At 45.6% G+C, this 27,152-nt stretch overlaps 2 protein-coding genes across 26 annotated transcripts in view; one reads left to right on the forward strand and one right to left on the reverse strand.

The window, feature by feature from the left end:
- The window catches only part of NCOR1 (nuclear receptor corepressor 1), a 115,630-nt gene that overhangs the window by 8,648 nt on the left and 79,830 nt on the right, over window positions 1-27,152 (reverse strand). For 16 of the 25 annotated variants that reach the window (XM_055576405.1, XM_055576403.1, XM_055576400.1 and 13 more), the window contains 21 exons: window positions 23,692-23,841; window positions 22,816-22,976; window positions 21,245-21,365; window positions 21,050-21,151; window positions 20,616-20,716; window positions 19,747-19,915; window positions 18,603-18,743; window positions 17,294-17,377; window positions 16,566-16,822; window positions 15,976-16,336; window positions 14,155-14,382; window positions 12,027-12,236; window positions 11,484-11,633; window positions 11,037-11,144; window positions 9,290-9,455; window positions 8,628-9,115; window positions 6,205-6,333; window positions 5,561-5,718; window positions 5,166-5,389; window positions 2,808-2,954; window positions 1,398-1,540 (listed from right to left, as the gene is read on the reverse strand). In XM_055576405.1, coding sequence (XP_055432380.1) covers window positions 1,398-1,540; window positions 2,808-2,954; window positions 5,166-5,389; window positions 5,561-5,718; window positions 6,205-6,333; window positions 8,628-9,115; window positions 9,290-9,455; window positions 11,037-11,144; window positions 11,484-11,633; window positions 12,027-12,236; window positions 14,155-14,382; window positions 15,976-16,336; window positions 16,566-16,822; window positions 17,294-17,377; window positions 18,603-18,743; window positions 19,747-19,915; window positions 20,616-20,716; window positions 21,050-21,151; window positions 21,245-21,365; window positions 22,816-22,976; window positions 23,692-23,841 — 3,798 coding nt within the window. The remainder of the gene's footprint in view (window positions 1-1,397; window positions 1,541-2,807; window positions 2,955-5,165; window positions 5,390-5,560; window positions 5,719-6,204; window positions 6,334-8,627; window positions 9,116-9,289; window positions 9,456-11,036; window positions 11,145-11,483; window positions 11,634-12,026; window positions 12,237-14,154; window positions 14,383-15,975; window positions 16,337-16,565; window positions 16,823-17,293; window positions 17,378-18,602; window positions 18,744-19,746; window positions 19,916-20,615; window positions 20,717-21,049; window positions 21,152-21,244; window positions 21,366-22,815; window positions 22,977-23,691; window positions 23,842-27,152) is intronic. The other 9 variants (XM_055576415.1, XM_055576414.1, XM_055576413.1 and 6 more) reach the window with 7 other exon arrangements.
- UBB (ubiquitin B) overlaps window positions 11,821-27,152 on the forward strand; it is a 172,830-nt gene continuing 157,498 nt past the window's right edge. Inside the window, exon 1 of the mRNA XM_055576434.1 lies at window positions 11,821-11,832. The gene's annotated coding sequence lies outside the window, so the exon portion shown is untranslated. The remainder of the gene's footprint in view (window positions 11,833-27,152) is intronic.

Below are 27,152 nucleotides of genomic sequence, written 5' to 3' on the forward strand. Positions count from 1 at the left end.
CGTGAAGGCTTCTGCAGAGTAAAAGCACTGATGTCCTCAGTGGGAACCCTGAGCTGAAGCGAAGCCATCTTGGTTGCCGAGGGCTTGGACTTCTCGAATCTAGTAATTAAGAGCTGGGATAACTACACAAACAACATGTGACACTGGGCTCATCCTTTCTCCTCTGGGACTTTCAACCTTTGTTAATCACCATGTCACAGATCCAAACATAACTCCACCTGGCAGTTCCTAGTTGGCAGGGTTTACTGATGGTAGAAACCCTGGGTTCTGCAGGGCTTCCCCAGAGCCTTGGATCACTGGATACATATGCAGAGAAGGGGACGAGTGAACCTGGCTGAAGGCCTGAGTGTGAAAACAGCAAGCAAGGAAGGTTCCAGCCCAGCTGTTCAGAATTCTGTCCTTGTGGGGCATTTATGGGCAGCCCTGGTGAGGGTGTTGCATGCAGAACTACTGGAGGCATGGACTCCAGAGCTGGCATCCATGAGTCTGAACCACACAGCCCCATCACCTCAAGAGTCACTAAACCCAAGCCTCAGTGTCCTCATTTACAAAGTAGAGATGATGCCAACATGTGGCATGGAGAGTGTTGTGAAGGTGACAGGAGATAATACACATTCACACTGACAACAGGGCCTGGAGCAGGCAGTGGTGCCCAGGCCATGCACCATCTGCTGCCACTGCCTTGAGGCTGGCACCATCCTTAGTTGTGGGAGGTGCTCTTCGAAGGTAATCCACAAAGACTGGCAGAGCAGAGAAAGGCGCAAACAAGTACACACGTCGACACAGGACAGCAGGGAGAGGTATGGGCCATGGGCAGCTCATCGCAGGAGGCTGGTGTTGGTACCAACACTAAGTCACTGGAACTGAACACAGGTCATGGAAACACCCAGTGTGGTCCCAGACCCTCTTAAGATGATGAATTGGGATGGGTCCTACCACAGTACTCAGAACTGGCTGAAAGGCTAACTGAATGAAAGGTTTTTAGTGACCAGCACCTGGTATGGTAGGAATGCTTAGAGCTGGCTGCCTGTGCACGTCCACATTGGAAAGACAACTACAGGAGCATGACCTTGTCTGCAGACAGCTGGATGGTCTACCCAAAAGAGGGGTAGACCAGGGGGTAAACACTGGAGAGCCAATCCAGCCCCATATAAGACACACACTTCTGAGACCCACACTTGTTCAGAGAGAAAATGGGTAGCTGCACACGTGCTGGGTGGGGCTCCCTCACAGAAAGCCCCCAAGCAGAGCCAACAGAGGCCTGCGGTGGAGTTCATATCACATGTGGTTGGACCGGCCTGCCAGAGCCTCATACTCAAGGGTTACGTGAGAGGCAACATGGAGCTATCATTATTTATGCACATTTTATGGGAGTTCATAAAAGAAATCCCACTTACCCATATCAGAGTCACCTCCACCAGAGGAGTTCAACTTACGAAAAATCTCTTGCTTCTTTGACTTCACCATGGGGGATGTGCTCTCAAGCTTGGTAAAGAATGAAGGCAGGTAGCTTATGCTGCCTGGTGAGCGGGAGTCATTCCTGCTGGGAACAGTCATGTGTTACCACCACGCACTCCTACTCCCCTCCCTGTCCCACCCCTACCCCCAACTCCCCCACCCCCGGCGAGTGCCAGGCCCGAGGCCCTCTCCATCTGAGCACTGACATATCTGGGGCCAAGAGGACGTCAGAAAAGGAGCCCTGGAGTGGAGACGGTCTAGAACCAAGAGAGCAAACAGGTGGTAACAGGAGCCCTCAAAACAGCTTGGCATGCTCCTGTCTTCTCTGCAGCACAGACCCTGGTGTACTGAGGGTGACCACATAATCTGGGGACTGTTTAACCAGCAACATTACTTTGAAGTACAGTACGATTGTAACTACTAGCATACCTGCCTATAGAATAGCAAGCACTCACACCTAAGCAGTAGACAATTAGACCTAACAGCACAGCAACAATGCAGAAATAAAACTGCATATTTGTTAGAATCTTTCCAGGCCTGCATGAGCGGAGTATCATGTAAAGGCTTTCACATTTCATCTGCGGCTTCCTATGCTAACACACTTAGAAACACAAGTCTCCTCAACTAGCTCAGGACTACCCAGGAGCCAACTAGTGCCAGAGAACACATGAAAGGTGCTGATAACCTAATCGGGTCCATCACTCAAACATGACAAAGAAGGTAACAGAAAAATGACTTAAGATGTCGTCTCTGTCCTCAAAAACTCACAATCTTAGGGGAAAACATGTAAACGTATAATTGAAGTTAACATCATTCCCTTTCCAAAACAGGATTTCTTCCTCATTTCACTGAAAGGTACCAACACCTATTTGGGTGCCTGTGAATTGTATAGGGGGCCAAACTAAAAGCGTCTAAACCCAACAGAATAAATATCTACTAATTCACAGGGTGGGGGTAAGGGTTAGAAACTGGTGAGAAAACAGCAAGCAGTGCTCACTGCAACCTTCCACGCACTGCACATGACACCAGGTGCCTGGCAGGCACTTCAGGTTCTCAATGTCCACACAGACAAAAAGGTTTAAAAAAGATCCAGAAGGAATTAATTTCAAGGAGAATAATGAACAATTATTTTCTATCATCTACTTAAACATTAGAATTTCTTCAGTAAAATCCACTAGCATTTGATCACTAGGAAAACAAAGTGATTCTCCTGACATGTGATCGAAAGAGAAAAAACTGCACTGACTTCAGGAAAACGGAAGGCACCAAGTGCGAGCATGCACATGCGCACACACGCACGCACATGCGCACACACGCACGCACAGCCACGCGGCCCTGCCCCTACGTACCTCTGCTCCGCGGGCTCGGCTCCACGCTGGGCCAGCAGCAGCACACTGTCCTGCTTCTCATGCACAACAGGAACCTGAGGCGGGGAGATGGGCTCATAGGGCTCCGAAGAGATGTGACTCCTCTCTGGGGACTTTCCGGGCCTGATGCTGCAACATACGAAACGTGAGACTGTCTTCCCAGGGCTCACCTCGGCTCACCCTACACACACACACACACACACACACACACACACACACAGGGCTCACCTCGGCTCACCCTACACACACACACACACACACACACTGGTTAGCTGGTTACTTCAGACACACACACACACACACACACACACACACACACACAGGGCTCACCTCGGCTCACCCTACACACACACACACACACACACTGGTTAGCTGGTTACTTCAGACAGACAGACACAGACACACACACACAGACACACACACACACACACACACACTGGTTAGCTGGTTACTTCAGTCATTTCAGAGAACAAAAGTTGACACTGAATATTAGAAAAAAGTCACCTCAAATACTGTGAACTATTAATAAATCCCACTTATCACAACTAAAGATCCCGAGTGCCACAATTAAAACCCAGCACAGCCAAATATTTTTTTAAAAAAATGAATAAAAGCCATCAGTGACCTTTAACATATGCTTTCAATATCATTATAGGTTAGTATCGTTTGTCATTTCTTTTCCCAATCTACCCCATCCAATTAGAGGTGGCCATTTTTTACCATTTCTTTTAGCTCTTTGATTATTTAGATGATTTAGAGGTAACTACCAATCTTAGGCTTCCCTTGGGGCTCAGCTGGTAAAGAATCCGCCTGCAATGTGGGATCAAGACCTGGGTTCAATCCCTGGATTGGGAAGATCCCCTGGAGAAGGGAAAGGGTACCCACACTCCAGTATTCTGGCCTAGAGAATTCCATGGACTGTATATAGTCCGTGACGTTGCAAAGAGTTGGACATGACTGAGTGACTTTCACACTTTACCAATGGTATATACCTTTCTTGGCGTATCAAAACTTGAAACAGTAGCTATCAGTCTTACCACAAAAGATGAAGGACTTGACTACCTTCTCTCTATTGATTTTAATCTTTAGCTTGTCTACTTTATATAGCCTGCTCAGCCATTTTTATATGATTTACAGCATTTACATTGTTCCAGAACTCTAGAACAACTCCTCTGTGTTTTGCTCATAAGTTGAAAAATCAGTTAATGGTATTTTATAACAGTATGGATTATATAAATATTTTAAACTATAAAACCAGGTAATCTGAAAGAAATGTAACATTCCTCATTCAAAAGCAAGGTGCGATGATGTGGAAATTACAAGTGAAAAAATCAAAATGATTTGTTTCTCATAAATGGCTATCAACTGTTCAAAATCTACATAGCACTTTATATCAAGAATGTATCATGAATGACTTACAACTTTCTGTTCTTCTTTGATAACTGAAGCTCTTTTTTGTTAAAAGAGAATGCTTTCATCATGTCCTTAAGATCATCCAGCTGCTTTAGATGACTTATGTCATTTGCAATTTACTTCAGAACACTCCAGTTTGAGGTGGAGATAATGAAACACATGGGGCCTGTACTGGGTGCTGGCATGTTACACCTTCTCTACTTCTATATGTTCAAAAAAACCCCACAATAAAGTTTTTTCCCAAAGGAGTATCGTTCATCTTATTAAATACACTGTTCTTACTCCTTTATGTTCTCTGCTAACTTAGGGGTTGGCAGGCAGGCTGGAGAACCAGGCCTGCTACAAAATCAACTGCCGCTTCCACTGCCCTGGTCCATCCACCTGCCATGTGTCTCCAGATATTTGCAGAGTCTTTGACCTGCTGAACCTCAGACTCGTTCTCAGCATCTTTATGAACTTGACAAATCTGTGCTGCTTGCTCTCCATCAACTAACATGAGCACCAACACGCAGACCACTACCTTCAACTTCCAAGTGCAGAGCACTGGCGAGAACACTGGAGAGAGCCCTGTACTGAGCAGCCTCACATTATTCAACGCCAGCTTCCTAAACATCTGAACACACTGTGATTCTGAAGACCCAGGCCGTGTCCCAACACTACCACCCAACCATCCATGCCACAGCACTGTCTGCAAACCCACAGACAGAGGACAGCAATCAACTTGTGGACACATAATAAAAACATACAGAACCAACTGCCCAGACAGTGGACATTCCAAGAATAATATACAAAGGAAAAACTATCATTTACACTTTCCAGGGAATTAAGGTAAAGAAACTCTAGGTAAGAAATGAATCCCCTATCGTGAAGGTAGAGTACGACTGTTTCACTGCTGGGGAACCTACGTGTGGCCAAGGGAGACCATACCTGGCCCTGGATTTGTCCACTAGAGTTTCTGGAGAGACTCTTGAGCCTGGTCTCTGATGGTGAGCAGATTGAGACTGAGATTCTGGGCTGTAGCGGTTTGATGTTTTTGTCCTCACAGGTGTAGACACCAAGGCAGATGGTGAACTCTGGAATGTAGAAGTGGAAGGCTGCTGGGGAGGCTGCGAGGAAACTTGATTTCTAGCAAAATCTTGTGTGATAATTTGCTGTGAATGAGAAAAAGAGGAACTGGTTAAATCCATTGAGCACTTGCCAAAAAAAAAAAACAGTGTAACATAAAAAAATCTAGATATCTTTATTGTGATTCTATGTGAAACGTGGCCTGTGTGATTGTGTACAAAGACCCCACTAACTAGTAAGAGTAGTGAGAAACTCACGCAGATGTGGTCAGCAAGTGTGATGAGCCGGTGTGTCCGTGGCACCTGCCCCGCCCCCTCGGCTTGTGAGGGTGGGGGCGGCGGCTGCTGCGGGGACGGGGACTCCTGCTGCGGCCGGTAGTGATGCAGTGGTCCTTCGTACTGTCTGGGGGCTTCGTCTAACAGGGGATAGACAGACGTCTTACTGCAAGGAGGCCCACCTTTCACTCATGAGCAAAGATTAAACATAGCTCAGAGAAACACAGGAAGGGGAATTCATATCTTAATTTTGAAGAAAAAATATTTATTCACTGAGAGACATCAGAAGATTAGCATAGACTAAAATGTGAAAGCACAAGTGGGCAAACAAAATTAATATCAACTATTTTCAATATCATTAAAACATATTTAAAAAGTCATCAATGACTTAAAAATAGTATTCCATTGAAGTGAAGTCGCTCAGTCGTGTCCGACTCTTTGCGACCCCATGGACTGTAGCCTACCAGGCTCCTCTGTCCATGGGATTTTCCAGGCAATAGTACTGGAGTAGATTGCCATCTAGACTCATAGAAGAGTACTCTAAAACAAAACTAACAAAATGAGCTATTTCTGAACACGCCCTGGACAGACAACAGGAAGCACATGTGAAGACACAGGAGACCCACTTTCTGCCTGGCTCGCCTTCACGACCTCCGGCTGGTAGGCCGTCAGCCTCTCCTGGGGCGGTGCGGGAGAGCTGGCGGGGCTTATCACCTCAATAGCATCGCCAGGTGTTTCATACCGGTGAGAAGATACTTGAAGAAAAGAAAAGAATCTATTTTAAAACTAATCCTATGTCAAGCTCAGAAGTCCCAAGCTCTTCAAATCTATTTGCATATTTTCAGTTTTTACTCGTCAGAAGTGTTCAATGGCACCTCAGGTTAGAGAAAAAACAAACAAGGAGTTCAATGCATTGTGGCAAAGGTCAGTTAATCGCTTCCTCGGGCTCCTCATCTTGGCAAGGTACAGAGTTTCCTGAAAATCTGCAGGCTCTAAAACCTTGAGGTGAAGCAGATCAGAAACAGCTCGACCTTCTCCTGGGGGCTGAAAAAGAAAATCACCAGGAAATTCATCACAAGAGATTAAACCAACGAGACGAGACCTCAACAGTACATACTTCCAAGTCACTTCCATCCCGGATAGTCTGCTCTTCTTCACCAGGACAACTTCAACACTGTGGATTAACATCACGTAATAATTTTGTCAAATCACTGAGTGCTCCTGACAAAAATGACTCCCATTTTTAGCCCCATGTTACACCGTGAACGTGAACAGAGGTGGTGGTGAATGTCTGCAGGGAGGAAGGGAGCACGCGCCGTCACAGCCGGGCCCTCTAAGAGATGGTGCCCTTGGGAACTGAGGGTCTAAGCAGTGGGGGTCCAGGCGCTTCCCTCAGTCCTGCCAGGGCCTCAGACTCGAAAACAGGGGAGCTGCTGGGGAGGGATGTGACCTCCTGCTCAGGACTCTTCTGACTCAAGAGTGCTGTGCGCACCTTTGGGTGCACTGAAGCATCTGAGGACATGATCAGCGACCCAAAGAGTATGTGACCCTGGCCAGATCAGCAAGCATGGTCAGGTGCTGGACACAGGGTAGAAGGTGGGCAAGAACTCCACTACTAGTGCACCACCCACTGCTCCAGCGGCGACTCCACGGCCCTCTCCCACCCCCACCAGGTCATGGAAGCCGCAAGGACCTGGCTCTAGTATACTCAGGACAGAGACCTGCTAACGGGTGGAAATTAGCTTTGGAAACTAAAATATGTCACTATATGCAAACTAACTGGTACTACTTTGGGAAGGGCACCAATCACTGTTCACTGTTTGCGTGCTGCTCCCAAACTCTGCTCCCCAGGGCAGCACAGGCGGCAGGAGGCCTGGTGCTCCTGGGAGCTCAGTGCTCTTGATGTCTGGGGCAGGGGCCAGGAAGAGGGGGTTTGAGGAAGAACTGAAAGCCACGCTGGGTAACCGGGAGGACCCTGGGCGCTTCACACAAGGAATGGAGTCAGTGATGAAAATAAAACTACGCTCAAGAGACATAAACCATCAGAAAAGCAGCCAGACTGCTTGCAGACATTCTGTGACGCAAAAAGGAAGTGATGTCAGGTAGTTAGCAAGTGTTCCACAAGCCCCAGGATGGTTACCACGCGTGTGCCAGTGACTTCCCGCCAGACAGCCCAGTCACACAACTAGAGACTGTCCCAATTCTCTGTAGGTACAGCACCGATTTTGCAGATTTCCACAGTCCAGGCTAATAGATATCTTTCATGGACACATAGGACTACCAAGCTTCTCTCCAGACCTCAGCCATGGGGCTATTTATTTATCCAAACAAGTCAGGATCAGGTGCAGACTAGCCAGAACCTTGTATTGCACGCCAGGCAGTGCACAGGACCCCACTGGTCACGGTCTCCGACTCTACTCGATTCACGAATGGAAATGAGAGGTTACTATGTGTAGTTACATTACTTCAATACTAAGGGATATGTGTTTAAATACTTGCCTTCAGAAATCCAATAGAGAATTTAGGATGTAGTTAATACATTTAAAACAACTTTTCTAGCATTTTACTGTAGTCTGCTGAATTCTTACACTTGCTCAAAATCCAACTTATAAGAAATACCAATTACCAATAACCATAATTATCAGTAAGGTGGTCTTTTAAAAATATCTGTATCTTAGAAAAAGGTTACTAGTGGCTTTGGGGTACCACCCTAGACCCTGATGCATGCCTTAGGAGGGTCTCCTGAAGAATGAGGTCTCGAAGCGTGAAGCATGTGACACACCCATTTGCAGAACCTGAAATGTGAGCGGCTCTGCCTCTGTCTGCCTCCCTGTGACTTCATCCCCAGAAAGGCCAAGTTCCTCAAGGAAACACGTGACAGTGCACTTAAGATGCTCAGATACTTAAAGGCGTAACAGCAGGAGAGACTTTCGTGCACCACTAACCCACACCACCTCTCCATGACATTCACACCGTGTGCTTTGCTTCCCCTGGAGTCAGGTGACTCCATGTGTGGTCCCGTGGGGCGGGCTCTGGCCGAGATACATACAGCTACTGGAAGAGTCTGAGCTCTGGGAGCCACGGTCCCTGCTGTCCTTGTCCGAGGCAATCTGCCGGGTGATGATCACGTCTATGAAGTTAGCTGCGGTAATGGTGGTCTTCCCTCGAGTCCTTAGCTCTTCCTCATATCTGGACTTGGGAGGAGGCCCTTTCTCTTTCCCAGCCTCAGAGTAAATTACTGCAGAGTGAGGCTGGGGCTTGCCACTCGGCAGGGCTGAAGAGGTGTACAGACACTGACCGGCTCTCTTCTCCGCCTCCAGGCTTTTCTGCTCTAGCTGCTGCTCACTGACTGCTGCCCTGCTCCTCACATTCTCTTCTAACCTGGTGGCGTCGTGCTTACTCTCTTTCGTTTTGGACACATCCATCTGGGGAGCAGATGCAGCAGCGTCCACAAGAGCAGCCAGGGCATCCGCAGCGGTGTTGTAACGGGAGGCCGGCAGGCCCTGGCTGATGGAAGGGCCCCCGGCAGGCAGTGGCCTGAAAAGAAAACCAAAGCACACGTCTGTGAAGGGGACACTCTCCCAGGGTGTTGGGGTGTCAGGGGGACAGACCGCGGTGAGCACAGTGTGCAGCGCTACTGCAGTCACGCTGATGAGCATGTGACACAGGCAGCAGACAGCACGTCTGGTCCAAGTGCACTCGGAGGCTTACATGATCCGCAGCTGCGCGCTAGGGTCCAGTGGGGTGATCACGCTGGTCCCGTTGGTTCCCTGGAAGACACTGGGTCTCTGGGGCAGCAGGGTCTCCTGAGCTCTGACTGACGGGGATGGGGAGCGCACGTAGCCGTGGCTGCTGGGCCGGCCAGGCTGCTCCGAGCCTGCAGGGCAGAGGGATGCAGGGACGAGCCATCAGGAAGAGGCTGGATGGCAGCACAGGGGGTCGCTGACTTCCTCACATTCCCAAATAGAAGACAGGAAAGCAAGTGGAGAAACTCGCTACCCTGCTTTCTGGCCTTTCAAGAAATCAATGCTTTAAGAGTTTTCCAATAAAGATGCAATAAAACCACACTAGTAACTTGAAACAAAATGGTCAGCTACCACTTTACTCTCGTTCCCATTCCTGTGACAAGTCTCTATGTTAATTCCAAAGAGAAACAAAAAACCACCAATACCGGAGCACCAATACAAATCAGGAAGTTTGTCTCTGACTTTTCCTCAAACTCTGGTGTGTTTCTTATTTCCAAAATCAAGTCTGGAACAACTGTCTCTGAATCACAATGCAAATGATGAGCTTCTGCTGCAGCAAGGCCCAAGGCTGCCGGGCCCGCAGCTCCGTGGCTCCTCCACTTGACCGTGGCTCCCAAAGCAAAGCTCCTTCACTCGCAGGACCTCAAGTTCCTTTTCCTCACTCTCTCCTCCACCTCCTCGGGCTCTCAGACTCACTCTTTCTCACTTGAGCTGGCAGTTCTAGCAAACAGCCATATTTTTTTTTTTCAGAGCACGTACCACTTAGCACAGCCATTCAGCGATTCTCTCCCGTCTGACCACACAGCAGTTTATGTGAGCGTTCCCACAAGAGTGCATTCCTAGGACTGGATTATTGCTCATATTTTTATGTCTCTGAAAAGGTTATCCCTGTTTATACTACCACTGACAGTGTGTAAGAGGCAGTGTTTCCTCAAACACCACAATACTATCAAACTTTCAAATGTTTGATGGAGAAAAATTATGTTTGATGGACTTAAAGCTGCATGTTATTCATCAGTGGGATCACAAGCATTTTTAAAACATAGTTCCTACAGACATTATGTAGGATTTGTACCTGGCTTTCTTCAGTTAAGTCAATTTCTGCAGTTTCTATACAATCAACATACAATCAATATTATGGTGCTAGTTCATGATCCACTTCCCAGGTGGCTCAGTGGTCAAGAATCCACCAGCCAATGCAGGAGATGCAAGACACGCGGGTTCAATTCCTGGGTAGGAAAATCCCCTGAAGAAGGAAATGGCAACCCACTCCAGTATTCTTGTCTGGAGAACCCCAAGGATGGCAGGCTACAGTCCATGGGGACACAGAGAGCAGGACACAATTGAGTGATTAAACGACAAGAACAGCTCATGATTCATTAAAGCACCTCCTATAGTCAGACACTGAGGGATTTCTTTTACATTAATCAGACAACCTTCTAAGCACACTGCATCCTCCCTTTACATGCCAACCCAAATGCCACACCTATCTTCAGGAATCTTCTGTGAGCCTCTGCTGGATGGCTTCAGCTTTAATGAGCTCTGAGCCCAGCGTTTTCAGACCCAACTGGTATTGCTAAATCCAAATGCCACCGTCCCCATGACAACACCACTAACTCCGCCCTGCCTGGCGTCTCAGCAGCCTACACACGCAAGGGCCCCACTGTCTGAGGGCATCCCACCCTGAGCACGAGGCTAGTGCCTCCACCCACCCGGCCGCAGGTAGAGGTCCGAGGAGGCCGTGGCAAGGCGCTCCCGCTCCTTTTCCCGCTCCCGCTCTCTCTCAGCACTGGCCGCGGCTGCAAGGTGTGTCGAGTGTCCTGGAAAACACACAAACCTGCAGCCTGAGGACAATAACACCAACCTGGCAAGTGCATCAAACAAGCTTTACCTTCTCAAGTGACTGAACATTTTTCAGAAAGCTCCAAATCTGAGCAGTAGGAAGTGTGCTTTCTTAAGAGTTTCAATGATAATGGAGCATAATACGAGCTCCCAGGAGCTCTCAGAGGATCTAGGGACAGACATTGTGGAGGACCCATGACTAGACAGTAAACGAAAAACAGACTGACTGGGGAAAAGTGCCCAAAATGCCCATAGAGGGTGTGCTGGCAACACGGGAGCACACTGCTCCCAGCAGAGAGGGGCATGCGCAGACCCACCTGGACTCACAGACGCGGAGCTGTAAGGTCTGGGCGGGAAGGTGATCTGTGTACCAGGAATATATGTGATTCTGTCCATGGGGGGGGTGCTCGTCCCCCCGGGGTGAGGCACTAAAATTGCTGGAGGCATGTTGGTCAGGTCAATGATTCCTGTTCAAAAGAAAAAACAAAATTATGTTTAAAATGTTATTCTAAAGATAAAGAACTGCACACGGCTCTTGGGTTTCTCTAACCCCAAAATAATTTGCATACAGGACAAAAAAAGTGCTTAAGTTCAGCATGACTCCGAAAGACCTGCTTCATCAGAGAAACAGATGAACACTGCCCCACCCCCACCCTGTACATGGGGGAGAGTGTGAAGCTGGCGAGACCATGGCTTCCAACCTCAAGGACATCGATCTGGCCTCGTTATTCCAGTGCTGCCAGAACAGCCTGTTTCGATGTATCATCCTGTCTGCCTTCAAGGCTAACAGCTACAGAGCCTGCTTTTCCTTCCTCCTATCATCCGCCCACCAAGCACTAGTCCTGGGCACAGACACACACCCCTGGTCGCTGGGTACGGGAGCCCGAGCTGCTGCTCTCGAGGAGACAGCCCCCTGGCTACGTCAGGCCGCAGGCCCACTTGCATCTGCTGGGAGGTGATGTAGTCATTGAGAATGGTCTGGCGCGTGTTCTCCATTGCGTAGAGCTGGTACTGACTGGGGTAGCCGGGGGTCGGTGACAGCTGCCTCTGGAACAGGTAAGCAGCGGCTGCTGATGGAGAGAGGAAAGACAGGCATGTAGTTGAGTCCATGCAGAATCCACTTGCTAAACATCACCCACAGAAAGAGTAAGGAAAAGAACCATCTGCTGAGCTACTGAGCACAATCAGCTTCTACCAACCTCAGGGTTGGGGCAGGGGGAGGGGGGACACAGGATTACGGCAGATTCCTTTTGGACCGTGACAGAGCAGCAGTGTGAATATAAACATCCTAATGTCAGACATAACGAAAACGGGGACGACAGATCAGACAAAACAAGAGTATTAACCTTTACCACTAGAACAGCAGCTAAAACCTACTCTCAAGTAGTTTCACTTTCAGTCTTTGACATGTAACTTTATTAGATTTTTTACCTGAAGTTTCCAAAGAAATGGAAAAATTTCTAACAAATGGTAACTTTATTTTGGGGGGGGGAGGGTGCTGAAAATGAACTGTCCATGGGCATTTAATCAGTGTGTGCATGTACAGCAGAGATTAGTCAAAGGGCCAGATGGTCAACATGTGAGGATTTGTGGACACTATGGCTCTGTCACACTGACTCAACTCTGCCATTACAGTGTAAAAACCGCCACAGACAAAACAAACAAGCAGGCATGGCTTGTATTCTAATAAAACTTTATTTGCACCAACAGGCAGCAGCAGGACCAGGCCCCCGTGACGCAGGTGCTCAGACACTGTAGGTGCCGTCATGAGCTGAGCACACACAGTGAACTTTATACAGTGCCGGAGGTCCACTACATCCTAACAAAACTGCAACAGGAGATAATGCCTCTATCCTCAAAAGACTGATAATCCAGCTCAAGCTCAACAATGACAAGCAAAGAAAACTGCTATAAAATAAAGGATTATGATACATACTAAATGAAAGCATAAACATTCACTTCTGTCTGAGAATTTGAGTGATATAGTTTATGCACACATTTTCTCCTGAGAAGAACCAATGACAGACTCTCCGAGTGTCTGCTCCCCCTTCCTCTAGCCCTCCCAGCGGGGTCTCTCAGCCGACAGTGGGGGGTAGGGGTGAGGCTCCCACCCCAGCTCTGGGGACAGGCCCTGAACAATCAGGCATGTGTGGGCGCCTCAGGGACCTGACGTTTTCAGGTGACAGACAATGTGATGATACTGACCTCACAGAGTCCAGGAGAGACGCTCCACCACCTGTGGACAGGAAGCCCCTTTCTGGGCAGAGCCCACTGGCCTGGGCCCCGAAGGCAGCACTGCTGTGCCAGGGAAGCCCGCCCTCCAGAAAACCGACATGCTTCTATACCTACTAAGACCATGCTCACTGATGGTCAGTGGTATCTGTTCAAAAGTTCCTTCCAGCTGTACTTGCTACTACAATAATGAAACAATGAAAAAATGACGCTGCTATTTTGGAAAGACTCAATACAGAATCTGAATTAGGTATGGACTAGATAATTTTAAAAGATGAGGAAAAAAATCTAGACGGATACTGTATTTATTGACAGATTCCTTTGGTGTGTTTTTCAACTTCAACTTCACTTAAAAAGACAAACCTGGAGATGTATCATTTGCATAAGGAAGAACTGTGAGGTGTAACCAGTGCCCTGACTAGAGATCAGAACGCTGGTGAAGAAAGGCTATGTTGTAAACTAAAATGTATGAAGTATGCCTGTGTTATTTAAAAATAGTTCTTCACATGAACCCACTTTCCAATTAAATGCCATCACACAAGAGGGCTTTCCACGTACCCAGTATTTGAATTCTTTAAGGGGTGCTGGTAATATTCTGTGTCTTGATTTGGGGGCTTGAGCTGTAGAGTTTGTGAAAATCCACTAAACTGTATCCTAATAACACACGTGACTGCCTGCATTCTGTACAGAACGTCTAAAGAGGAACACAGCCATGTTACTGCTCTGCCTTCAGTTTTCACTGCACACTGTGCTTACCAGGATCCAGAGCCCGGTGAAAGGGCATGGCTGGGTCCAAGTGTGCCGGCAGGTGGCTCCGGTACACCTCCCCGGGGGTGCCGCCCCTGTGGTGCGGCTCGAAGGGGCTGTGGCTCACTGCAGGGTCCACGCCAGGCACCGGAGACTTGGCTGCGATGCTCTCCCTCTGGGTAGGGGTCAGGGTTGACTTCCTCTCATGATTAGCAGACTTGCCAGAAGAAATTGTAACTAGAAAAAACAGCCACCACCACAAATCCTTAAGCAAGCTTGTTAAGTAGGATAATGTTAATCTATTTCTCAACCATTCCAATACAGACCATATACATATATCTCTTTGATCTTCTCTTTCTACTAAACATGAAACAATCAATCTTGCAGAACATGCAGGCACCTCTGGGTTGGGAGACTGCCCCCTTTCAGGTCACAGCCCGGTTTATCACCTAAAATTACGAATGGAAGTCGACGCTCAGTGCTTTGTCATCTCTGACCTGACAGGCTAATGCCTCCGGACCCTGCCCACACCAAGCCTCCACCCTCTCTCTGCCTGGCTGCCCGGCTCCTTGCTGGGTCACACAGTGTTCCCTGCTCTGTGCTTCCACACAGACTTCCTCGCCAGCACTGGCCTCCTCCCTGCTCCAGCTTCTTCTTCTCTACAGGACATTATTCAGAAGTTTCATTATCTCATTAGTGCTACTGAGTCCAAACCAAAACCCTACCAGCCATCACCTTCCCCTGTTTCAGTAACTGTGGTGAAACACACAGAGGATAAAATTTACAAGTTTGGCCATTTCATAGGGTATACTTCAACAACAGTAATACACAACACCGTGCAACCATGAGCACCATCTAATTACTATTTTGATAATATCGACTTTGCTGTGATCACACAAACCTACGTGTGGAAGCCAAGAAATCATGCTGGTTTATCACCTCCCTTCCCTGCCGCAGCTCGCTCTAACAGGCAGAGCCTCTCCCTCTGCAGGGCAATTCTCCTCCTTCAAGACCAGAACCAACAGGGTGTAGGTTTACACCATGGCCCTAGACGGACATTTCCCTCTTCTCCTCCCTCTGTGTGACCCCTCCAACCGCCCACGGGAGTCTGCACATAAGCCCTCGATAAACGAGTACTGCAATACAATCTAAAATGCTCAGTGGAAATACTTCTAAGGGCCTCAGATTGTTCACAGACCACCTGGTAAAAATCCATGCCTCTCATCCCCCAGATGTCTCTGCAGCAGCATGAACCCCTAGGAGGGGCGGGTTCTGGTCATAAAACAGAACCGAGAGTAATAACAGTTCACAGTTACCGAGTCCTTCCCACACTCTGTGCACTATTCTGCAAAGTCCTTTCAACATATCACCTCACTTTGTCTGCATAGCAGTCCTATGAGGCCAGCCTTGGTATTACACCACCAGTTCACAGATGAGGACACTAGAGCACAAAAAAGCTAAGGAACGTGTCCAACTCAGTACAGTAAGAACCTCGATTCGCCCTAAGCAGCCAGCCCCATGGCCTGAGCACTCAGACAGCAGACACACAGCAGACAGTGAGGAGAGCTGACCATCCAGACCGACTTCCAGAAATTCTCACGGCTTAGCTGAAAATCCATGCCAAGCATGACCTGTTCCACCATTTCTGGACTCCAGTGCACCCTGCACTTAATGAGAACATTAGACATTTTACTTGCAATTATGCCTATTTTCATGGGCAGCCAGTCTCCCAGAGCACAGCAGACAGGCTGCAAGCCCCTGGAACCAACGCCGGGCCACGTGCTGCGGTGGACAGCATGAATGGTCAGACAGCGTATGAGAGCAACACACCTTCGGAAGCTCTGCTCAGCATGGGCGAGCCCCGGGACACGGTGCTGGCGTAGCTCCCTGGCGTGCGCCGTGCGCTGGCGTCCTCATAAATCCCCGGGCTCAGCTGTGCTTTGGGAGCTTCGTGGAGAGTGGACCTGAGGACGGAGGGGCCGGAGCTCACCACCGACGTGTGCCGGGACCGCACGGGCTCTCCTGCCTTCACGTCCTCATACTTGCCCCTTTCTACCACTTTAACGTTCTCAGGCACAATTTCCAGTGGAGGCATCCCACGGGGCAGTTTGCTAGGCCCCGTGATCAGGGACTTGACATTGTGTTTGATGGCAGATTGACCCGAGCTGCTGTCGAATTTGATGGGTGTGCCCTGTGGGTCAAGAGACAAGTGTTACAGGCAACCCTGCAGCCCGGCTCCATCTCAGGTTCCACATTGGCGTGTGCCAGGGAAGGACTGCTGAGTGCCCATGCCGCACATGCTCCCAGACCAGAACTGAGGTCACAGAGACCTCCACGTTTACTTTCAGGAGACCCGATGTTTAAAATGATCTAGAACCACTGATAACTACTGCTGCACTGCGGTCCACGGCGGATGGTACCTGGGAGATGGAGCCCTCAATGACGGGCCGAGCGCTCGGCACCACCTCGGGGGTTTTCCGACTCTCCTGAGCCAACACATCCTGCCGGGGGATCTCGTGAACAGAGCGCCCCATCTCTTTGATGGTGGTGATGCCATCATAGGGCTTTCCTTTGGTGATGGCACCTTCAAAAGCTCGGATGGGTGGACTCTCCCTTTTAATCTGTTTGGGGTACTTAAGGCCATCCTCGAAACTTTCAGTTGTCGCTCTTGGTGTGCCTTCAAAGGATTCAAGAAACACATATGGTAGATTAATGCCACTGAACTATACACTTAAAAACTGTTATAACAATAAATTTTGTTGCATATAAATTACCACAATATAAAGAAATTAATGCCTTGCTGTTTGCAGTTTCTAATCAGTTTTCTGTTTACAGTAAGATCCTTATGTAAATATTCATTGGCCATTATTTGGCGGGGGGTGGGGGGGAGTTGTTCAAGACTTAATACATCATTCAGCACAATCAAGAGTGGTTCTTACATAATGAAGATGTCTGTATTAAAAGATTAAGCAACTATCATCTTGAAATAAACTATGAAACTCAGAGAAGAGTTATAGTTAGGGTTTAAATACCTAACATGTCAAAAGGGAAGATACCTTGAAAAACAGGCTTCACATCCTGCACGTTAATTTCAAACTACTTCGCCCCTGAGACAGTTGTGAACAGAAGCAAACAAGCAGAGAGTTACCATGCATGATGGACCCAGACAGCACGGTCCTGTCCTTGAGGTCAGAGTGAGGGCTCCCCCTGGGCAGCGCACGGCAGATGAGCCCTTTCAAAACAAGCAGGCGGTTCTGGTGTTAGATACAGCACAGATGTCAACTCAGGCACACAACTAACTGTTCTAAGAGGACACACTTCTGACAAAAGCTCCATGGAAAAAGGTGAACCGTTTTAGATTTGCAAACTATTCAGAAGAACATCATGGAAAAAACAGTAAAAGCTGGAAGTATCCACTTTTAAAACTGTTTCTTTTCAAACATTTTTGCAAATAGAAAATGGCCAAGGAAGACATCTAAGTCAAAGCCTAGAGAACAACACTTTCAAAGCTAAGTCTAAATTCTCAGTGCTTTTTTATCAAGGTGAGAGAAAATACAGAGGGTTAGGGTTAGGAAATCACTGTTAAGTTCTGAGGAGAAAAACATGAAAGATGGATACCTCAAAAACAGATAAAATACACTAAAGATGCAAACCAAAACGAAACACATGTAAATAACCTTTTCAGAAGTTTCATGTTACATTGCCAACAAATCTGAATCGAGGAAAGTGAGAATTTTTTTTTAACTACAGAGAAAATTCAGCTCTTAGAAAACTTCAACAGGCCTTCAAGACTGAGGAATCCTTACCCTGTTTCCCATTTCTCATCTAGATTAAAACAGAACAGTTGAGTCAGGTTAAGACTTAAGGAAAGTGAACCATTCACAAAACAAACCATGGTGATCGTGTGATGAAGGCAATGCCACATGATCAGCAGAGGGCTGCACAGCTGTCTCTCTTCCTCACATGACTGCAGGTACAAGCCCTCCACTGACAGAGCAAGAGATGGGCACAGACAGACGCACCAGGAAGGAGCGAGATTCAAACGTTGTCTCTGCTCTGTACGTTATATACCACTCTGCCGGCCCCACAATAAAAACAAATGCTCATGATGAACTTCACATTTTTAAACTCACTTAAACAGGATCAATCTACAAATTACATGAGCATTCTAACAGTTACCTATGATAAGATCAATTTTGTCTTTACTTCCCCCTTCACTGTCATGTACTGCTTGATTTATATGTAGAGATGAACATGAATTTAAATGTTTACTAATACAACTTTCATATTAGTATATTAATTACTATTACACATTTTATACTACATGATATGTTTCATTTATATATTGATATAAATTTCAGGTAGAAATGACAGATGTTAAATGCAACCTAACCCAACAATGCAAATTGGCTGTACAGAATTAAATGTATCTAAACAGAGCTCTGGAAATACTTTACCCTCCAGCGGTGCTGATACGGGAGACTCCCTCATGGACAACCCTTGTTTTATTGTTCCTTCCACTGATTCATAGCTTCTTTTGAGACTGATGTCATGAGCTGTTCTCGGACTCCTTGTCCCTTCTCGGGCATTCTTAATATCTGCAGAACACAGACACAAGCACTGCTCGGATAGAGCCCAAGGCCTAAATAAGTTACTTTAACCTCATGATCTCATGAAGGTAATATAAAAACTGGTCTTAACCTACTACATACCTACCTCTGTGTAGATGATATTTATAAAAATGTTTTCATTCATTCAAATATATTTACTGGTCAGGCATAAACCAGGATTGCAGATATAGGGTGTAAATTAGGTCCCTTCCCTCAAGGAACTTAACAATAGTGATGGGTCCAGGTTAACTAATGGCAGTTACCACTAACAGGTACTACAGACAGCAGGCGATCAAACTGCTGAAAAGGGATCTGGGCACATGAAATTTCAGGTAAGGGTCACTGGACAGAGCAATGCGACTGATGATAGTCATCGCCAGCAGAGCCAGGGTGGACACAGTGGAAAAAGGGGAGACGCATGTCTGGGCAGGACAGTGCGATTTCAGCACGCTGCTCATACCAGTGGGCAAGCTGAAACTTAAACTCATGAACACATCTAAATACGAACGTTTAGAGACAGGCATTAAAACAATTACATTTAAGGTGAATTTAAATTCAGTACTCTTTCTAGGATTATCAGACTACTATCTACTCCTTAACAAGTAAAACTGGCATTCCTTTAAAATAGAAGGGGGTCAAATAGCATTCACAGGGACTTGTTTTTGCTGAGCAGACATTTAGCTGTGGTTCTATTAAACAGAGATTCTTTTCCTAGGCTAAATCTAATGACCACAGCTGGCAGTGGGGAGCCACCACTCAGGGGACACTTACTCTGGGCTCCATGCTCTTAAGCACTTTTCACTGACTGACTCAGTTAACTTTTCACCAGTTTCAAGAGAAGTACTCACGTTAATCCTTTTTACATTACAGAGAGGAAACCTGGGCTTGGGGAAAGAAAACTCACTTTCCCAAAGCCAGCAGGTAAGGAGCCAGCCCCACACCCCTGTCACATGTGGCAGCACCAGCCTTGGAGTGGAGAGGCGATACTTACTATCATAGGATAAGATGTGTCCACTTTTGCCTTCGTAAATAACATGGCCTTTGGAGGCGGCTTCCTCCCGGCCTTTCTCAGGACTGCTCTCTTCAATGGACAGTCTAGAAACAGGTCCCTTCACCAATGCCTCAGTGGGTATGCCAGCCTGGGACAGAGCTGGGGTCCCCTGCCATTCAATCAGACACAGGCAGCATGAGCATCACTTCAGTTGACAGTACACAAATGCTCAGAAAATGTAACCTGCCACACCAAGCATCAGATCAAGCCATGACCTCAAATAAGAAAGGCCAGCACATGATGGGAAACCGGACATGTTTTACACAGAAAGACTGTACCTTGGTCCTTGAACCCTGCCATACAAAACTTCCTAAAATGCCAACAGGTATATGAATTGAGTCAGCCTTCTTCCCCACCTCAAAGTCAAACCACTATGAAAGCACTTAACTCTCAGAAACAAAATTTGTCTCAAGGCCTAAACTCATGCAAATGTAATCAAAAAATTTGTAAGAAAAAGACAACAACAAGTTGTAAAAGCAAGCAAACAATTTATGATTTTCCTCTCAATTTCTGTTTAAGCTGAACACATGTTAAAAGCTCTGCCAGGCAGAGTTGCATCAATTATAACTTGTTTTTTCCGCCAATCTGCAAATAATCCACCTTTTTCAATGAAACACAGTATAGATGATTTGGCTTGTGGTTTATCATCTGAGGTTTATCACAGGTTTATCACTGAGACCTGTCCCAAATCCCAGAACAATGAACAACTTTGTCACAAAATTTGTGCTAGAATGGCCAACCCACTTGAGACTTCACTTCTGGTTTTCTCACCAGCTGTGGTTTGGGTCTTGGGAAGGAGAACAACTGACCTGGGTGATGGAACCTCGGAGGGACGGGATGCTGTCCACAGAGAGTTTGCTAGAGGGTGTTCCCCGAGTTATGCTTCCTTCTTGAATGGTTCCTGAGGTACCTGGATAACAACAGAATCATCAGCCAATCACACCCCCATACCTAGAAGAAAAACAGGCCAACAAAACCAGCCCCTGCTTGGGAGAGACGAGAAAAAAAGGGAAACAGCAGCATAAAAGGAACAGTGTTTTACTGAAACGTACTTTAAAAATAATTTCACAATTTTTAAAAAGCACTGCAGAAACACAAAATTTCAAAATTTTAAAATGATTTTTATATGGAAAGAAAATTTAAGGGCTCTAATTTAAGAGCCCATCTTTAAAACATATTACCGACTTCCCTTAACCCATTTACTGGGGACCAGAGTATATTTCTGCCCTACAGTGTGTCTTACCTCTGACCACCCCTTCGTGCTGGGCTCTGACCAGTAAACCCTCAGGCTGTGAGTTCTGGCTTCGGGGAGAGAACTCCTCTTGCTTGATGTAGGGCACTGTGGCTGTGGGCCAGAGGAAGACAAAATGAGCTCAAGTGCCAAGTCCCCGACTGGTGCGCCACAAAAGCGGCTACGGTCCTCCCCCTCCTCACTGACCTGGCTTGGCGGCCTCCTGCTGGCGCGGCAGTCCCAGAGAGATGGAGCCTGCCGAGGGCTTCGCTGCCTCGGGGGCGTAGGAGGCCTGATTAGGAGAAGGCAAGTAAGTGCCGGGTGTTCCCTAAAAATAATGTTAAAGGACTAGAATAACACTGTCTCTTCACAAGGTCAACTCTAGAGTTAACGTACACATTTCTGTTTAGAAAACCTACCACCCATCCACCCCCCACACCAAAACTAAGAGTAAGTATACATAAAGCAAGAAAATCCTCGTCGCAGATTGGTTAAATTTTAAAAGCTTTTAAAAGGAGCAAGACATCTTCCAAAATCACCCTAAATTTTAGGTAGATTGATGTGTATTATTAACAAATTACATAACTGAAAACACTTAACCATACCTTCAGATGTAGCTATTATTATTAACTGCATTTATTATTAACTGCATTTATCCCTCGAAAAAATGGTGGAGGAAGAACTTCCAAAGACCCTCCTCCACAAACGCAACCAAACCAGAAAACTAGCAGGAAGGTTAAGAATCAGCCCTTTAAGAACTCTTTTCCAACTCTATAACCAAAGACCTGTAGAAATCTGGGAGCATTTATTCAGGAAAACGGCAAACTCCGGTAAGAACTGTGAGCTCTGTGACCTGTGAACTTGCTCTGCTGACCCCCATTGCCAGTCTGCTTCAGCCCTTAGAACCCACAGCTCTGGTCACATGAAAGTACGGGGGGTCAGTCTCAGGTGACTGTCATTATCAGACTGGCTGAGCGGTTCTCTGAGAGACCCCACCTGCAAAGCTGTCTTGATCTGGCCTGAGGGGGGTGGGGAAGCAGGTGTAGGCTTGTCAGAAACAATTAGAGTCAATGGATTAACTTCTCCCCTGGCCGAGGCAGTCAGAGCAAACAATCAGGCTAACCATAAACTGTAAGAGGGACGTCCCTAGTGGTCCAGTGGTTAAGACTTCATGTTTCCACGGCAAAGGGTGAGGGTTCCATCCCTGGTCAGGGAACTAAGATCCTGCATCCTCTGAGGTAGACCCCACCCCTCCCCACAAAAAGGAAAAGCTAAAGAACGAGATGTCCACAGGGGTGTGCAGAGGTCCAACATCTCCCTGGGGACCTAGAAGGCCATACACACGTGCAGGCTGCACACTGGCCAGGGGAGACTCCAGAAGGCCATGTGTCCTCACCGTGTGTGGTCCCACCTCAAGGCTCTGTGATAGCAGGAATTGAGGAGGAAGGCAGTGTTGTCGGCTGCCTGGCTGATGAGCCCCTTGGTAAAGACTGGGGAATTTAAGTCCTTTGGGCACAGAGCTCCCTGATCATTAGCTGACCACTGATTAAGCAGATAGAGATCTGAGTGGCTACATGACACACTCACTCAATTTGGGGACCTAACTCCAACAAACCTGCATGTGCCATGGAAGACAAAGCGACTGCTGCATTTTTAAGTCAATGTCTCGTCATAAACAGATTTTCATTTAGACTCTGACAAATAAATATGGGAGGGAAGGAAAATCTTTACAAAACAGTAACCAACAGAGAATCTCCTGGGAAGAGAAGCCCTCTTACCTGCGAGATGGAGCCTCCCAGTAAAAACGATGGTTTCTCGGAAGCCACTGTGGTTTTGGATGACGGGATGAGAGGAGGCGGCGGCCGAGTGGGCCGAGTTGTTGGAAGCCGAACCCCTTCAGGGAGGTTAGTTATCACCTGATGTGGAGCAGGCTGGAGGACTTTTAAAAGGAAGAAAAAAATTATTTGAAATAGTCAATTTCCTACTTTATGATGTTCCCACCTATCTCAATTATTTCTTCAATCACAATTCAATTGTAAGTGCAAAATGAATTCACTTATATTAAATCTGTATCCATACTCAGGTCACAAATGGTATCTGTGACACTGAAATACTCAACTCCCTGTCAAACCAGAGCTTTCAGGCTGATGTCCATTTCAGACTATTTCTGTTCAGCTTATGCAAATGGCAATCTTTAGTGATTTTTTCTCTCTCTGCACCACTCCTCGAACCTCACACAGGAGGTGAAAAGAAGGGTATTTCTTAGGGACAGCTGACATTACAACTCTAGAAAATATACAGATATGACTGACAGCCAGTTATATGACCTCTTTGCATCTTGCATAATTTGAGAAACACTTACTGATTCTGACTCTCATAGACACTGGAATATTTTTTATAGCAGGGGGTGGATCTCAAGATTTTCACAAAGTACATGTACTCATAGGAGAACAGGCAGTCAACGTCACAGTATACAGGTATGAACACAAACCTCCCAGTGGCCCAGTGAATCTCAACTGAACACAACTGAAGATGGGATGCAGAGAAACAAGAAAGGAATTCTGAAATAGCAGGGACGTGTCCTGGGAGCAAACCACCCCTGCCAGCAGTGTAGGTGGATGGCCAGCAGCCACGGCAGGAGGATCGGTATTTACCTGGCGGGCCACTAGAGCGGGCTGCACCCACACCGGGCTGCGGAGAGAGCCTACACGGTGACGCTGACCTGGCCGCGGTACTGTGCATCTGTGCCTCCTGCTCTAGAGCACGTGTGGCCTCAGCATAGGGCATATAGGCGACTGATTTTCCTATGGAAGTTAAAGTTACCAACATAAGGGAAGAACCCCAGATTGAAATAGCAAGTGTGACAGGACCAGCCCACACTGTCCGGAGGCAGATCCAACTCTATACTACTATAGAGGTCTAGGTTACAAAACCCTACACATCCAAATCTTCTGTGTAAGCACCAGTACTCTGACCTAATGAAATCCACAAAAATCCGATGACAATTTCTTCTTTCAAAGCACAAAGGACTTCTCTGTCCTCTCATTAGGAGAATCAAGTCTTTTCACATGCAATAAAGATCACAACAGGCAAACAACGGATTATCCAGCCATTCTATGAATTCAGGTATACCCTGAATTAGAGGCCAGAATGCTGAGGATTTTGACTTTTATAATTAGCCTCTTGAAGCCCACTGCTTAGTATTAGAGAAATAAATGCAATCAAGAAACGGAAGAAGGATTTCAAAAGATGCAGATCAAAATCATTTTTAATGGCTATGCAAGCTTATGAATTTTACTATAACAATGCTAATGAAAATTATTCTACTAATTTACCTCCACATGAAGTATAAAAATAAACTTTAAGCATTTCAAGGGCATATCAGATATGCAGAGTCATATTAAGAAAAAACACATATATATATAATTATATAATTTTCTATATTATATATATATCTTTTCTTTTTTTAAAGGAAGTAAAACTGACATACTATAATTTTAGAAAAGAAGGTAAAAATCATCTGTAACCTAAATCACTTTAAACTGTGGCATTTTAATGTTTGCCAGAACAAATTCCCATTCATCTTTTATTCTTTTGCTTACCTAGTTTTATCCACTTGTTCTTTTGGATAAATCTAAATTTAAATCATTTTGAGTACTTCCTCCCCAATGTATCACTGGAATTTTCACTGCATGTATATTTACAGGAGACTTGACATTTTATACTGAGTTTTCCAACTGAGGAACGTTGATTTTTTCATACAGGTCATTGTTCATAATTTCATATAATTTTAATAGATGTTTTTTATTTTGTTGTGAGGAAAACCATCTGTTTAGTATTTATATTTAGTATAAATATATACATATATCTAATTTCTGCAGATACAAGAAAGATAAATATAGATCTCTGTATATCAATTTTTCCTGAGAAACTTAATGAACTTTCCTCTTAGCTCTAGTTCTCAGTTAATTTTTCAGGCTTCCTAGGTGGATAATCTTCCCCTGTGAAAAATAACTTGCCTTCTCCCTCAACAATAGCCCTCTTGCTTGATTCCTTTCTCCCTTAACTGCAGTGACATGGCATCTTCACAGGTCCTTTCTAAAGAGCAGGTCTCCCGCCTCTCATTGTGAAGTGGAAGGTTTGTGACTGGTTTCAAGTAGAGAATTGACTAGCACAATTAAAATGTTCTTTAGCTTTTTAAGGTATTTTTTAAAAACCGGAAACAGTGAAAGTAACATCAGCTAATAGGAATCTGTAGTATGGGCAGAGCACTGAAGACTACAGGAAGTATCTCGTTAAGCTCTCAGGACTAATGAGATCATTAACACCGTTTGACAGAGGCAACTGAGGCTCAAAAGACTCACACCCTAACTACCCAACCGCGGCTGGAGACTTGCCTGCAGCAGTGCAGCTCCTGGCCTGAGCTCTGAGCCGCAGTGCAGTGATGGCTTCCTGAGCACTGGGTGCAGAAATTTCAGATGCCTCTGGGGACACCATCAGGATGATGCTACCCATTCCTTCTCTGACTGATTAATAAGTGTCCTAATACTGTGCAGATTTACAAAATAAACCAACTACAAAAAAAAAAGTCTCCATTTCTAGACAATTTAACGTGAGAGCATATTATATATAAATATTCAGTGAAGGATGGCTTTATAAGTTTATAAACATGCAGAAAAATAAATATACTTGTCATAATAGTGTTAAATAAAAAGATGAAATTTTAGATGGTTCTAAATACAACCATTTAAGTCATCACGTACTCAGTTGAAAAAATAAAAAAGATAAACTACATTCAGTTGCACAGAAGCATTAACTCTTATTTTGGTTGGATTTTGTTAAAACCTGCATTAGAACTTCACTTCATTAGAAGTGTCAAGTCTGAGTTCTTTCACTGCAGAAAAAAGGTTTCCAACTAAAGCAGGAGTCAACTTGTATAAATGTTACTGGAAAATGAAAACAACTTTTCTCTGAGGCTTTTTCAAGCTTTTCTACAAATGGAAAGGCTTAAACCGCCTGTCTCATAAACAGAAGGTGAACACAACCCAACAGGTGGACAACAGGTGCTGCCTGTTACCTTCTAAATGAGCCCGTGAAAGGAAAAGCCAGAACTGTGTTCCTACCTCACATGGACAACACCAGTTGGTAATGGTTTATACGTTAGACCTCATCCTCACTGTATTTACCATTCTATAAACTATTCTATGATGCTGCACCGAAAATATTCCTATCAAACACTCTACATACAAGCGAGTTAATTGCAAACATATAAATGTTATTTGGGAGATTATCCTTTAAGCAAACTACAAAATAGCTATAAATTCAGGAGAGCCTTCAGCACTTGTTAAATGAATTACTGGATGAACATACTAGCTAGATTAGCTAAAACAAAACTTAACCGTAGAATAAAATGTAATCAACCACCCCAGTTTGTAGAGTCACCTTGAACCAAAGTGATGTCATATTAACAAACACTTTGGTGTCATACTGATCACATAAATAATGACAGTTTGGGTTTAACACCACTGCATCACTATTTAAAAAAGGATACCATTCAGATCTAAACCACATGGATTAATGTGACTGATCATGGAGAAATGCAATTCACAGTCTGAAGTCTCAGAACTTGGGGCTGCCAATATAACCCACTTGTAACGGAGATAAAGAAAAGAGCCTCAGTTCTTAAAACAATTATACAGACATATTAGAATGATTCAGGTGTTGTCAGCTGAAAAATGCTAAGCTTTAGCATAAGTTCAGAAAACACTATTTGAATGTTAATTTTTCCGCATTTTAATTCTGTTTCAAAAAATTTATTCTAAATCATTTATGTAAGGGATAGATCAAAAGACTTAAATTATTCTATAATTTATCATTTTCATACTGACAGATTTTTCTCATCATTGGAATCCTCAAAAGACAAGTACTTCTGCTAAATCCATTTTTATCCTACTCCATTTAAATCATTCCTTTAACATGTAATTGCTGAGTACACATTATGTCAATTACTGAGTTAGGGATTAAGGATTCTCTAGAGGCAATATACTAAAAGCTCACAAGTTAACAATATTTTTTCTACTTTCATTCAAGAAATATTCATTTAGCACCTATTATA

The sequence above is a fragment of the Bubalus kerabau genome, chromosome 4 (assembly GCF_029407905.1).
Source record: "Bubalus kerabau isolate K-KA32 ecotype Philippines breed swamp buffalo chromosome 4, PCC_UOA_SB_1v2, whole genome shotgun sequence".
Lineage (NCBI taxonomy): Eukaryota > Metazoa > Chordata > Mammalia > Artiodactyla > Bovidae > Bubalus > Bubalus kerabau.